Source organism: Cydia fagiglandana, chromosome 11 (assembly GCF_963556715.1).
Source record: "Cydia fagiglandana chromosome 11, ilCydFagi1.1, whole genome shotgun sequence".
Lineage (NCBI taxonomy): Eukaryota > Metazoa > Arthropoda > Insecta > Lepidoptera > Tortricidae > Cydia > Cydia fagiglandana.
The window spans coordinates 9175938-9191022 of record NC_085942.1 but is presented as its reverse complement, the minus strand read 5'-3'; the positions used below and the strand labels follow the sequence as shown (position 1 = coordinate 9191022).

General features: G+C 39.8%; 1 protein-coding gene across 1 annotated transcript in view; it reads left to right on the top strand.

Annotated features, from left to right (window-relative positions):
- The window catches only part of LOC134668894 (zinc transporter ZIP11), a 71347-nt gene extending 56777 nt beyond the window's left edge, over positions 1-14570 (top strand). Inside the window, exons 6-7 of the mRNA XM_063526391.1 lie at positions 2393-2551; positions 13335-14570. Coding sequence (XP_063382461.1) covers positions 2393-2551; positions 13335-13413 — 238 coding nt within the window. The 3' untranslated portion in view covers positions 13414-14570. The remainder of the gene's footprint in view (positions 1-2392; positions 2552-13334) is intronic.
- The last annotated feature ends 515 nt before the right edge of the window (positions 14571-15085 follow it).

Sequence of the window (15085 nt, the reverse complement as noted above, 5' to 3'; positions counted from 1 at the left end):
CCCTTGGGGCTCCGCCGAGCTAACGAACACCAGTTTCCACCCTTATTTTTGCTGTTGTTTCTGAAGCATAGGCAAACTAAAGTGTTTCAAAAACATAAAGAGTTGCGTTGAGATACAACTTTGATGCGTTTAACACTAGTAGGTACTTTACCTTACCAATAAGGAAAATATTAAACGAAAATGTTCAGCGTTATGAGCGAAAACTAATTCAAAATGCTCAAGAAAGTTCTTTCAGATATAAGGGACCTGTTGCTCAAAGTGGCTCAAACGTTACTTACATAATGCCTTCCTGACTGGCAAAAACGGAAACAACTCGGCAGAAAATCTGCATGTGCATGGAGCTGGGTTGCAAAAAAAAATCTAAAGCTTTACCTAATCTAAGCATTTTGTATTTTCTTGGTTGGTGAAAAAAATCTGGGGGCAGATAGGTAAACCGTTGAATACCTCAATAAATGAAACTAATCCCCGATAGCTTCAGGTGATGTAATCTTAGAACATTTCAGTAGTGTTAGACGACGGCTAACTCCTTGGCGCTGACTAGGTATCTTCATCAACATCATACCTCGTTTCAGAAACTAATCTCTTGGTATGAAAAAAAGATGTAATTAATCACGGTGTGTCGACAAATGAAGTATTTAATAATCTCATGAAAACCGTGGAAAATATCACTCTCTTTATTAAATAAACTCGTTTGTCCTAACTGGCACTTGGCTATACCAACACATACACTAACTGAAAGTTACCTAACCTAAAGTTATAAATTTTTTCCATACGCTTGTTATCGTATCCTTACACAACTACTTTCCAAACTTTCTCGTGGACATTCTCTCCTTTTGTATCGGCTTGCCGCAATGTCATAATATTCGAGCTTTATTTCCTTATGAAGTAGGTAGGTCATTTTAGTTCTTAATGATAATATATCCTTGTCAATAACAACAATATTTAATCTTATCTGCTTCCTGTTCGAACGCATTTGTAGCAAACAGTTGCTTTCGTGTGGCTCCCTGAAAAATGGCCTGAAGTTTAAGGGCAATGCTTATGTGGCTACCGCGCGTCTCTCAAAAGGAAAGTCAAGATGATTGGTCCGAGAGGAGATTAGGTATGAGCTGCAACGTCGTGTGGGGTGGCCCTGGCGGCGTTTCCCACAGAGGCGACTCCACGACCAGTCCGTCGGAATGTGGTCGCGGCACCGGCCCGCACTTTCACCAAAACAATTCGTTAGCGGCCTCTTTCGGCATCGCACCGCGCCTCACCCCTCCACCCCGCATACGTGAAAATTAACAACACACTGATACTTGACTCCACGATCAGTATTTTGGATACGGGGCCCTTTTAATGTACCACGCCGACGCGGCGCGGAAGCAAACATGTCTTTAAAACACTCTGAAATCGTTAATCCTTGTTACTTTTCGTGTTAGATATTCGTCTACTGTATTACCTGTAATGTACGGTACATAAATGAGTTATTCTAAATGATTCTACATTATAAATGGTACAATATGGTGAGATTTTCAGATGATTCACTCTATACACTCTATAGTCAGACTCGTTCATGAAACGTTCGCGGTCGCGTAATAAACGGCAACGCCCACATGAACTTCGTAGAGCAGGTACCAACACAACGTAGTAGGCCGTAGGTAACTGATTACGAAAATGTGAGCTTTCTGTAAAATATTACAGTCATTCCTGTAAATGGTATGAAAAGCTTAAAATTTACGTTTTTTTTTCAATACTCTTAGAACGTGTTTAATTTAGGTTATTCATCGTCGGCCTAAGTCGCAAACTTCGTAACTCCATTTCAAGGAAATTAGTAATTGCTACCTTGGACAACAATATATATGTACTTAGGACCAGTTGCACCATCCACACTTGACAGACTGATCAACGGCAATCAGCCGTGAACTATGAAACTTCCCATACAATAAAATTTAGCGAACGCTTTAATGGTGACAGACTGTTTGGTGCAACCAGCCCTTATAGTCGCAAACCTCGGAACTCCTCCGGGGGAGGTTGGCGGGATTAGGCCGACGACATACATACTTATTTATTCAGAACCAAAAAGAGTATGTAATTTGACTTTAGCGGGGTGTATTATACATATAGTCAAGAAGATTTAGATGAATTGAAAATTGAATTACATGTAACTACTTACTTATTAGTTAAATCTTAATCACAAAGAACGGAGAACATAAAATATAGTGTTACTTCTTCTTCTTCGTCGATACACATTTTACAATTTCGTATCGCCATGTTGTGAGTGGCAGGCTTTATCACTCGGCGCCGATCATCCCTTATAACCGTTCTATGGGAGCTTTCATGTAGTTGTTGGGGTCATCCATTGCGTCTATAATTAGAGAGCTACTTAGTCAATCATGTCTATTTTGTTGTTCAGGTATGGCCAGTTGTCCGGCATGGTGGAGCCAGTGTTCGGCGTGCTGGGCGCGGTGGCGGTGGCGGCGGCAGAGCCCGCGCTGCCCTACGCGCTGGCCTTCGCCGCCGGCGCGATGATATACGTCGTCGCTGACGACATCATCCCCGAAGCCAATGCCTCGTGAGTAGTGTTTTATGTATCCACACTGGCTGGTATTAATTGTACTGGTGTTTTGCTTGCCAACGACTCGAAAGAACTTTTCCGTGTACCTATACTGGTTTTGCTGAATCACAACTTCATCTTTCTCATCGCTACGCTTAAAGTTTTCACTGGTATGTAAATCTCCGCACTCAGGCATATGAGACGTTCTAATGTTTGCAACCGTGTGAACGCCGGCAAGTGTCCGATGACACCAACAATCTTATGAATATGTATATGCACCTACCAACTGCCAACTAACGATGGGTCCTCTTAAGGGCGCTGTTTGTTTGTTTGTGTTGAACACTCAGAAGTATCTTGCTACTCGTAATAAGCTAGTCTTTCTGTGTTTTCGCACGACATAAATTCTTCAACATCTTCAAGCTTAGCTGCTTTTTGATGTAATCTTAGTTTATCTTATTATTTATACCTAATGCTTGTACTTGAATTCCTAGCAATACTAGGTATGTTCATGCACATACATACTTAGGTATGTGTGTGAATTTTGACTTTTTTATCACATAAATCATGATATATAGTCCCAAATTTACACTAACAAGTTCCTAACAAAAGCTCAATAAAATATTCTAAAGTACCAATTATTCCCCCAACGAGACTAGACGGTGGACTAATAGCTGTGTCCTTGGGATTGACCCACAAAGCTTGAGGACGAGCTTTGTGTGCCCCTCTCAGACGGCCCGGCCCTTATCCCGGTTCCGGTGCCGATAACGTTACCCTTTATTGCCCCCGTGATCAAACGATGACACGCAATAATACCCATTAGAAGACCTTAACATCTTGTAATAAGGTATACGAATGGTTAGTCTCACTGTGTCATCGGCGGTACTCATCCTCTCCAAACGCCCGATTCATCCAATGAATGTGTTAGAGATACTTATCTTATTCATCGAAGTTTTAGACGGACACGAGTTTCCTTTAACTTTGTCTTGCTTCGTGAATAATTGCTTTGAATATAATAACATTAGGCATTAGGTACATAAATATCTAAATGCGATACTGATGTGTTATTTATTTCTTTAACTGTTAATTTCGAGGTCCATGCTGGTGTTTCAGCTTTTGTGACAATGGGATTTATGTTTACTGATCGAAGCATACCGTTCTAGCTTGTCTATGTCACATGAAATAACAATAAGCTGTATTGGTTACCGACGTTGTGATTGGCCGCCTTCGGCTGCTGTCATAATTGGATTGACGAGGGTCGCGAACAATCAAGAAAGGAATTGTTCCATATTCGACATATCGGGATCGGACGGGAACATCGCAGTTCGTTAGCGTGTGAAGACCGTGGGTACTGCGTCTTGGTTACACTTCCCCTTGCCGACGGTTATTGTCCATCTCGAGCATTGTCGGCGACCGGTCTCGGCCCCTCGATACCAGTAAACCCTGATTGACTAATTGTTGATGTATCCTCGCAAGCAGCTCAGGATTCGCATTGTCATATCCGCTTCCTAACGTACTATTATGTGTTATCTTGACTTAACGCGTCGACGAAGGACAGATGTCTACGCTAAGCCGACTGATTACCATATAAATATAGCAATGTGCAAGGAACACCTTGTTTATCTTTATCAATTACGGTTAAAGTGTACCGCGTGTAAAGTTAAATTAATTAGAGAGAGTGTAGATGCGTGTGCGACCACCTGACACGCCTACGCGAAGCGCGCGCGCGCATCACTTACCCCGATTAACATTGTTATAAAACATGATGATTGTTTATCATAAATAAACAAAGATACTCCTACTAGATGCCGCCGCACGGGAAGCTCATTATACGGTAGCTTACGACTGACACTCCACTTTAGTGTCGTGTCAACTGAAATTTCCTCGGCTTTTCTTCATATTAATTGAGCGTAGCAGAGCATGTTAAAGAGCAATTTTCGTATTAAACGAGACAATAGTGCAGCGGTGGTGTTGTGGCGACGGAATGGCACGCAAATATCCCGACAGAAATAGCGGCGCGCCGTCTCACACCCTGGCCGCCGCGACGGCTAGGCTGCGGCCACACGGCCGTCGCACCCACTAAACGGGCTCCTTCTTCTAACATTCATAGGAGTATTTTCTTAGTTTATCCTTCATTGTTTCACTTACTAATGACGCGACATGAAGTGGTGATTTGGCCCATGGTCCTGATTGAATTTGTCAGCTAATAGCCGCATGACGAATTTGTTATTAAAGAAAATAGTTGGACTATTTTCAAAATCATGAATAATTTTTTTTTCTAAATATAGATTACCTGTGGCTGATTCGGGTATTTTGATTCGCTTTAGCGTTTACCTAAGAAGGAAGATGAATGACGGTTACCGGTAGAGTAACTTTGCTTCGCGGAGTAGGTACCTACCTAAAGCGCGCAAACCTGCGAACCACGGACACGCTATGTTTTTTTGGTTACAGTACAAGCAACGGTTACGGCTCGCTAATGAGTATCCGGCTTAACATTGATCATTGTTTTTTGAGGAATTGGAAAGGGAGTTGATTTTTAATCGCGAGCTTATGAATGTTATGATTTGGTTGGCAATCTTAACAGAAATACTTTACATGATAGGTACCAGTTTACGGTATTTAATACGACTACCTACATTTAACGTACCGCAATGGCCTCTATAAACCACTGTTGCGACTTAGAGTTCCCGTCACCTGTCGATGTAGTAAACCTGATTATGTTATTTAGTTTTCCAAACCTAAGTAGTTAACCTACCCCTATTTTCATTGCGTGAGACTCAAATAAATGTCAGCGGTTGTCAATTGTAATAACTCGAGCAATAAAATCTTTATCTTCTACCCTAATGGTAACTAAGATAATTTTATCTGGAACGAAAATATTTAATGTTTCAGCGTAAGAAGAATCTCGCACTCTCGTTCCCATATGTGTCAACTCTCGGCAACTGCACACGATTTGATAAAACACTCGAAATGTTTGACTACAAAACCGTTATCTCCCATTCTTATCACGGCTTGGAATGCAATGGCGCCTGCCGCTGCATTGTGGAGCATGTACAATCGCCATGACATATATCGGAGCGGCCGGGGTGGTCAAAATATCTGAACACGCACTCTAAAGCCTTGACAATAAAGGCGGGTTTAGATATCTGTGAGCGCCTTGGCCGCTCCGATATATTTGATGGCGACTGTACGGTTGACAGTCTGTGGACAATGTTCCGGGACATGACCACGTGTTCAACATTATGTAAAGCGGGTCACATACTTTAAAGGTCGGATAGCGAGAAAGCTTTTTACTGCTTAGAATTTGTATGCGCTTGTCTATGACAGGTACCTATTGGTATTTAACAAATGAAATTACTCTTAGCGCCACTTGCACCATCCCACTAACCCGGGGTTAACCGATTAAACAGTAAACCCAGTGTCAAATTGTACTGTTAACCATTGTAACTCACGGTTTAACCGGTTAACCCCGGGTTAGTGAATGGTGCAAACCGCCGCCGCGTCTGTCTGTTTGAGTGTTTGTTCGCTATAAACTCAAAAATTAATAAACAGATTTTAATGCGGTTTTCACCTGTCAATGCTAATTCTTGAGGAAGGGTTAGGTGTATAATTTGTTAACCCGTGCGAAGCCGCCGGGTCACTAATTGGATCTTAAAACGCAAAATGTGTAAAAACGAAAAACTGATTTGTTAATTTCACGTTAAACTGTATCTCAACATATCAACCTATTCCCGCCAGACATCCCACCCAAACATCAACAAAGCTACAATAATTTCCAGTTAGTTATTTCAATGAAATGTCAACTATAATCCGAATATAAAGCAATGTCTGCGCGGCGCGTCGCGTCGCGTCTATTTGCAGTGGCGCGCAGGGCGGCCGCAGCCTCGCTTACAGCTCCAGCGTGGGCTTGTCACCGTCTCGCCACTGTCAATAATAAATATATGAAATTACGCGGATGGGGCCGGTGACGCCGCTCTAGTTTGTCTGTGGCTTACGTCACCGTCTGGGAATCCGGCGCGGCTACGCTCCCTGACCTACCTCCAGCGCAGTGCTGCACCCCCGCTTACTACCCTCATTTAAACGATGCAAGAACTCGCATGCTAGTTTCATTACATTGCGGATTTTGATCGGTCGGTTGAATTGGACGTAACCAACAGTCCGCAATGTAACTAAAATCGCATGCGATGTCGCGCGCCGTGTAAATCAGCCATTAGGGCGGGCTCCTGAAACCGCTCGCAATATGCATGTCGATCTTACCCAAATCGTTCTGAATATTTTCGTCAAATCCAAGTGGCATTACAAGCTTGATAGACTTACCTAATAGAAATCGACGAGTGGACCTGTGCTGGCAATCAACAGATTATATTAATAGAGTTGGCCCAAGAAAAGCCTGCAGCGGATATGATAGCCCACGCAGTGTATGTGTTATTTATACGTCATAATTTCATAGAAGTTTGACGTTTAAAATAACACATCCACACAATCAAATCCGCTGCAGACTTTTCTTGGACTGACTCTAGTATGTAATCTGTTTGTAAACACAGAACTGCTGAGGAGGTAAACAAGTTCTGAAATGACAGTGATTTGCGTCAAACATTAGCATAGAAGCAAATGCTAATTTGGACTTCAAAGGAATGTTCAGCAAGTTAGAATATTGAATAACTGCCTCAAGTGACCACCGTGCACCGGTCCTAGAGAATCTTCTTAAAGTACCAAACACAAAATACTTAGTTATAACAGTTTTTAAATTTCCTTTAAATAACTCTGCAAAAAGATCGACGATTGTAGACAGAAATCAACCTGTAGGTCCAACAGACCTGCTAGCATGAGTTGCGTTCTCGCGCGACTCTATGTCCATACATCAAGCGCGACTTCAAGTATAGACTCGCGCGCGAGAACGCTACTTAGGGCTGATTTAGACGGCGGACTTTAGTTACATTGTGGACTTCTCGCAACGTTTAAATGAGCCCTTATGCTAGAACGCCAGGAGATCGTATTCGAAGAACTTACTATGCTACGTAAGGGTACAAACATACTCACTACAGCTCAGTCCAAGAAAAAATCGTGAGAAAACCAAGCAACCCTCTGAGCTAAAATGTCAGATAGCAGTTAGGCAGTGGACGCCACGCCTCTGGTATTTAATTAGGTACGATAAATCAACCAATGGAATCAGCGGACCCAGGGCCTTCTTTGAAGTGCGATCGGGAAAGCGCTAAGAGGAAGATACTATTAGACTGCCCATTTCCCCAGTTGCAGTTATGTTGCAGTGTATAAAGTCCGTTTAGGTTTGTTTTTGGTAGTCGGTAGGAAAATAGTAAGCACGGTTATTAATTAATGTCATCATGTTTGCGCAAAGAAAATGACAGGTCATTTTGTTTTCAATCACCTTTCAATGCGGTGCGCGATATACAAATACCTAGCGTTGTTGACATAAGTTACATTGTTCGATGATAATACATTATGAGCAACCATTTTTTAGGGTTCCGCACCCAAAGGATAAAACGGGACCCTATTACTAAGACTCTGCTGTCCGCCCGTCTGTCCGTCTGTCACCAGGCTGTATCTCACGAACCGTGATAGCTAGACAGTTGAAATTTTCACAGATGATGTATTTCTGTTGCCGCTATAACAACAAATACTAAAAACAGAATAAAATAAAGATTTAAGTGGGGCTCCCATACAACAAACGTGATTTTTGACCGAAGTTAAGCAACGTCGGGCGGGGTCAGTATTCTTGGATGGGTGACCGTTTTTTTTTGCGTTTTTTTGCATTATGGTACGGAACTTTTCGTGCGCGAGTCCGACTCGCACTTGCCCGGTTTTTAACACTACGACTTTACCATCGAATGCCCATTGCTTAAAAAAATTAATACTCGTTGCATTCGTCGCTTACCGGACATTTTTTTTAGACTTGATATCTAAGCCAAAATTGGACAGTCAACTTAAAATTAGTCCGTTCAAATTTTTTCTGGAAAACGACTAGTACTTACTGTACTGTGTTTATATTGGTTTACTCTGTAACTAAGTATTAAGAATTTGGGTATTCATGATCTTCCGTCACCGCTTAAAAAAGGTTACTTAACACCCAATTTAATTTCACGTCAGCTTCAATTGCGCGCCGGCATTCCGCGCGTTTTCATGATGTCAGATTATATTTAGGTGCGAATCATGTCTTGTTGGGGTTTCCCGGGGGACGTGATCGGAATCCGGAGTCGCCCGTGCCGAGTTACAAGGCGGATGTAAGTACACGTACTCCGGTCAACGGAGGTCTGAACCGCAACATACTTGATATTATTTGAGATGTACATTTGGGTATTCTTTTTATCGACTACGGCCCAGTTGCACGAACCACTTTACACACGGATTAACGTCAAACAGCAGTGAAGTAAGAAAATTCCCATACAAAATAATTTTGCGAACGCTTTAACGGTGACATACCGTTTGGTGCAACCGACCCTAAGGCAGAGCGAGGAGTATATAACATTACTGTTCGCGGCATTAAAAGAGGTTGTGCAAGAACACCCTGGCATGCACAAAATGTACCTATAATTGTCGACGACGTCCTGTACAAAGGAGTGGAGTAAAGAATTCAAATAGCTAAGTTGCGTCATTAATGGCATGCACTGCAGATAGGAAATATAATTTTGCATTCAAGGTGCTCTAAGATGGGCAGCAGCCTTTCACAAATACTTCTTAGTCTCATAAATTATGCGCCGGTAAACCAAGATACGTATCTACGAAACCGTCATTATATCAATTTTAATAATAAGTCGGACATTTACTCTAAAGGAAGAAAACAAGCTGCTTGTCACTGAGAGGGAAAATATTCCAGAAGATCTTGGGGCTAACACAGCGGGAAGATAATAATAGCTAAGCTGGAGGATAATAAGAACTTGAAAACCTGATGTAATCGGATACATCAAGCAAGACTCCGCTGGCTTGGTCATCTCGAAAAGATACTAGCGGATATGACGACTAAAAGGGCCTAATAGGTACATAGGCCACGTCTACGCCTCGGCTAGTCTGTGGCCATGAGTAAGCCCATTCATAATTTAAAAAAAAATAGGTACGTGAACTCGACTGGTTAATAGAGACCTATATCATTGAACGCATAAAACTAGGAGGAAATCACACAAGACAGGGCGCGCTGGCGAAGACCTACTTTGGGTCTCTTAGCCAACGGAGTAAGTAACTCATTAAGGGAAAAAGGGTATACAAGGCAGTGCTGATCTTCCGATGACACCATGATACTACGAGTAGCATAGGTACTATTATGTGTCGCCATATATATGCTACTAACTACATGTTTGTATTCTTATTACGTAGCTATGTTGTACCGTAGTGTCGAAACTATTATAGGCTTATTATTATGAACAAAGTGTCATCGTTTTTTATGACCCGGGTGACATACGCTACATTTTATAAAAACCTCAAATCATTTATTCACTTCTGTTATGTACCAAAACGTATCTACATAATTGTTAGTCAAATCTTGACCTGAAATTATTGTATAAATTATTTTAATGGTTAGCCGCGACAAACTTCGGCTTGAAAAATTCTACCCTGAACACAGGACAAGTGACCTAGGTATGATTATAGCTGCCATTGTGTTGGTCGCGTATCGCTATAACTTTTTATTAGGCCTGTGAGAGCGAGATGACTCTGCTTCCAACTCTAGTACAGCTAGTTTACTGGTTGCTTGTTGTCCTTGTTAGGATAACATAAAACATAACATGTAACGAAATAATTATTGGAACATACAATAAAAACCTTCGTTGATCGGAATATTATCTAATATACAAAACTATACGGAGAAACAATTTCTGCAAGCGTTATGCGTTTTTTAATGGGGTGCGACGTCGTTTGCGTTATCTTGAAGGACCTACTTGCCTGAATTATTTGTCTCGTCTGTGCTTTAATGCCCGCTAAACTGGTTTACGAACGATTTAGACAACTCTTAAATTCTGTCACGAGCTTATAACGTTTCTTCCTAACATTCTTGCAAACGTTACACGATAAGATTTAGTCTTGTGGAATTTAAATTTTTGTAATGCTGAAACAATTTTCGGCAAAACCAATGTTTTGGAATTTTTTCGCTAATTGACTATGCTTCTCTTTTGATTTTTTTCTCTGCCGAGAAAGGATATGAAACAGGAATATCTGAACGAAATTCGTCGAAGAACTCGTAGCATCAATGCATACATTTCCGAAAGAAACTTTTAGCATGCGTAGGTATTCGCCAGCGCATGCTAGAAGCTGCAGCGGTTCAAATAGGCTCATGCATCAATTTTGTATTAAAACATGAAGGTTTATTGAGCTCGCATTTTAATTATTGTAAATTATGAGCACCTACCTAACGCGAACATCCAATCGCTGGAACGGTATCAAACGGAATATAGTGAACAATTTTTGAAGAACAATATTTTTCAAGTGTTCCTTTATCGAAGACTTTTCTCAAAGCTGTCGATGCGAACAATATTGCAAGTTATCTTTTCAGATTTTGTAATAAGTATATTAAGAGAATCATAAAACTTGATGTATTTAAGTATGTTTTATTTAAATTGAATTGAAATAGCCTTTATTTCTGACGTATACTTTTTTACATTATCTTTTACACTATACAAGTATTTATCTATGTTTTATTTATTTATGTTTCTACTCTTTTCTTTTGTTTATTTTTCTTTGTCAGGCTGTCTTTGACATAGGCCTCCTCCAGGCGACGCCACTCCTCGCGGTTTTTTGAGAGTCTTCTCCAGTCTACAGGAAGATCATCCTCCCATCTCTTGTACGGTTTACATTGTGGTGTTTTCTTACCTCTTGACATCTTTTGTCCTTTTGTGAGCGCATCATGTGCCCTATCCACTTCCATTTAAGTGTTCGGATTCTCTGGGTAACGTCTTCTATTTTGGTCGAATGGTCGTTTTCCTAATATCTGAAAGTCTGCATCGGTCTCTTGATTTTATTCCTAGCATACTCCTCTCCATACTTTGTTGAGTGACTGACTTTGTGCTCATTTTCCTTGGTTAAGGCCCAGGTTTCACAGCCATATGTTAATACTGGGAGTATATATGAGTTGTAAATTTTTCTTTTCATGTTTTATTTAATTTAGTTCAATACCTAATTTTCGGTTATAGGTAGGTATTAGGTACCATCATGATAAATTACATTCAATATCCAATTAACTATAAAAGGCCAAGAGAAATTGTTCATAATTCAATAAAGGTTGTCGAACAGCCGTTAAACTACTGACTACGAGGAATTATTCTAATCGGCCATATTTCCACTTATCGGATTCCGGCCGGCTATCAATGACTATTGTTTCTCTAAATCCGGACGCGTGAGCCGCAAGCGCCCTCGGCGTCCTTGCACCTTATTCAGAAATATCAATTCAATACAAATATAATATCAATTGAAAAGAGCGTACCCCCATCTTAAAGGCCAGCAACGCACTAACAACCCCCCTTGTGTCCATGGATGACGGTAATCGCTTACCATCAGGCGATTCGTCTACTTGTTTGCCTGCTATATCATTAAAACCGTAGAAATATAGATGTATCTACCAAAGCACGGTAGATACATCTATATTTCTACTGCACACATATATTTTGTCCAATTAATGAGTAGAGTTTTATCGTCAAGTGTTATGTTAAGTATCGCACTCCCATACACTGCCACTGCCTTTTCCAATCCTAGTCGGTCACTTCGCAATATTTTTCATCGCTATTATGGACACAGCCGAACTGCCACTACGTGATAATTCTCAGGAGGGCGCTGTTATTCAGTCAGTATAGTATGAAAAAATTAGTTCCAGATAAATTCCTGGGCAGGCTTTAACGATATCATAGCCACGTCACCTTATGTTTGTTTTTCGAGTCAAATTGGCTTTACATTCCAAAATGTACTCGGCAAGCAAGCACACAAAACCAATTCGTTTTCGGTATCAGTATGGCACGTCAAAAGCACGTCCTAGAATGACGCCGCTTTCCGTATCGTAATTTTGCTGGCTCGTTGGTATTCAAATATCGTTTGCTCGTTTATTTCTCAATGGCTCGGACTATACGAGAATTTTATAACGGTCCTCATTGTATATTTCGCGTACATACTATGAGCCTATTAACCATAAATCTACAAGCATAATTCTATGCGTGCGCGTTAGCTTGAAATGCCGTTTTATCAGTGGATTCCTCGTACTGAGTTTAAAGAAACGTGTCATTATTTTAATGGAACGGTACTTGATCGCGTATGGATCAGGTGTCAATCATCCTAATATGATTCTTCATCTCATAACATCCTATGATTTAATAGGCGACATTTCACGGTAGGTAGGTACTAACATTTTGATTAAGTAAGTCGTTAGAGTCCAGAAAACTTAACCGTCTGCACATTTTTGTGGACATTTTTAAATTATTTAATCAACTCTCCCTTAATGAAAACTTCTGGATTCCTTCTACTCTAAAACAAAGTCTCATAATTTACAATCCGATATAAATTACGTCTTGTAATTTATTTCAATAGCTTCTATTTCTACTGTGTACTAGGGTATCTTATCTAGTCATTTAGTCCTTATTACAGGATTGGCCGATATTATTTAAAAAGTCCAGAAATATATTTATAAAATGATGGCTCGATTCATAAAAGCTTGTAAAAGAAACGGAAGATTAATACACGATTGATTGCTACTTCATAGATTTTTCACGAATATCATCCTTTTTACTAGCCCGTACTGTAACTCCCATCTCCGTTCATTTAAATCCTGTTTAAACATCGTTAAAGAAAATAGCCAACTGATGTTTTCTATGAACAGAGGCAACGGCAAGCTGGCAACCTGGGGCTGCATCGCCGGCTTCATGGTGATGATGTGCCTGGACGTGGGGCTCGGCTAACGGCCCGCGGCTTCCCTTCGTGTCTTCTCACCGCGACCACGGCTCCCGGATAACAGTCACTGTAGAGCGCAAGACAAACTGAAAACTGAGGAGTTATAAAAGTATGGAAAGAAGTCTAATATGAAGTAATTATGGAACCATAGGTAACTATTTTCTAATGGTAGCTGCACTACTGGTACTGAACGCGTCGCTGTCATTGTCAATTTCCATAGTAAACTTGACAGTATTGCAGCTGTCGTTGGAAATGGAATGTTACCCTAATATTTAATGTTGGTGATGTACTGAAATAGTATACGATTATTTCCGTACAATTTGATAACTCGAGATAATTTATTGAAGAAATTTAAACTTAAAATAAAATTACGTAAAGTTCAAGTTTCTTCAATTTTTCTCGCCATTTATCAACTTCTTCCCGGCGTGTACGGATTTATTTTTTGGTCTATCTTGCGCTCTGTAATTGCAACTGCAGATGCCCCAATTTGTGCACCAAATAAATTGGGCCCGAGTTGGTCCATATGACCGGGCCTTGCATTGTTAAAAAATTAGTTCAATGTTAGTGATATTTTTTCTATGGTATTTAAGTATCCTGTGCTCATTTTCTTACAAAAAACTACTATAGTTGTCTGTCGCTTATGTTCTCACCTTCGAAACTACTTTCTCAGGAACTAATATCAATTATGGCCGACTGTGTCCATTTAATATGTATTAGCTTAAATTAACTGAATAAGTATAAAGTAAATATGAATGTCCTTAAATCCTTAAAACAATTTTAGAACATTTATGTTATTGTAATATTGACTAAATTCCAAATAAAAAGCCCAAAATGTAGTTCAGTAAAATATTAAATACACCTAATAATTATTGTATAGTCAATTTGTCGGCACTGGACAATAACTGTCTGACAAACATGATGATGATGAAATATGCACATTTAATTAAAACGCATCATCTAATCTTATTAAATTACTTAAAGTATTCAAAGTTGCCATTGTCAACTATTTATTACGTGTATGTAGTTTTTTTCGGTTAAAGAAATACCTAATAACTGCAATAATACGATATTCCTTGTAAATATGTACGATATAATAATGTTAACTAATTAAGGTACGGCCAATAATTGATATCAATTAATAAATGTAAATTTAAGAATGCATTTAGTTTGCGATTTTATTACACGTAATACGAACCGCTACACGCTATCAGAAGCTGACTTTACTTCCGAGTAATTTAAATAGGTAATTCCCACAGTAATTTGACCTAAAATAACCACCGATACAGTGTAAACAATTCTGCTACTTGTTAGAAATACTAGTTATAAAACAACAACAGAAAATTCGAATAGTTACACAAAGCATAACGTATCTATATAACGTTGAAGTTTTATCACACATGGTTGTGCCTATACCTATTCACATTTAAGTACCTACCTAGTTTTGACGAGGTCAACAATATTTTATCCTACTTCTAAATAAATCAACTGCCTAATTAATGTAATTATCCTGGTAAAATTGTTTCTCTGAAAGGAAATGAAATGCGGCGATAGCCGTGTATGGATACTTCTGATACGTTCGGTGACCATAACTTTTTCCTCGTACATATTTTATTTAATTGCCGGTGAGTTGAAACATTGTAAGTATTGTAATTTAATGTTAAAATATTTAATTTTTAAGCA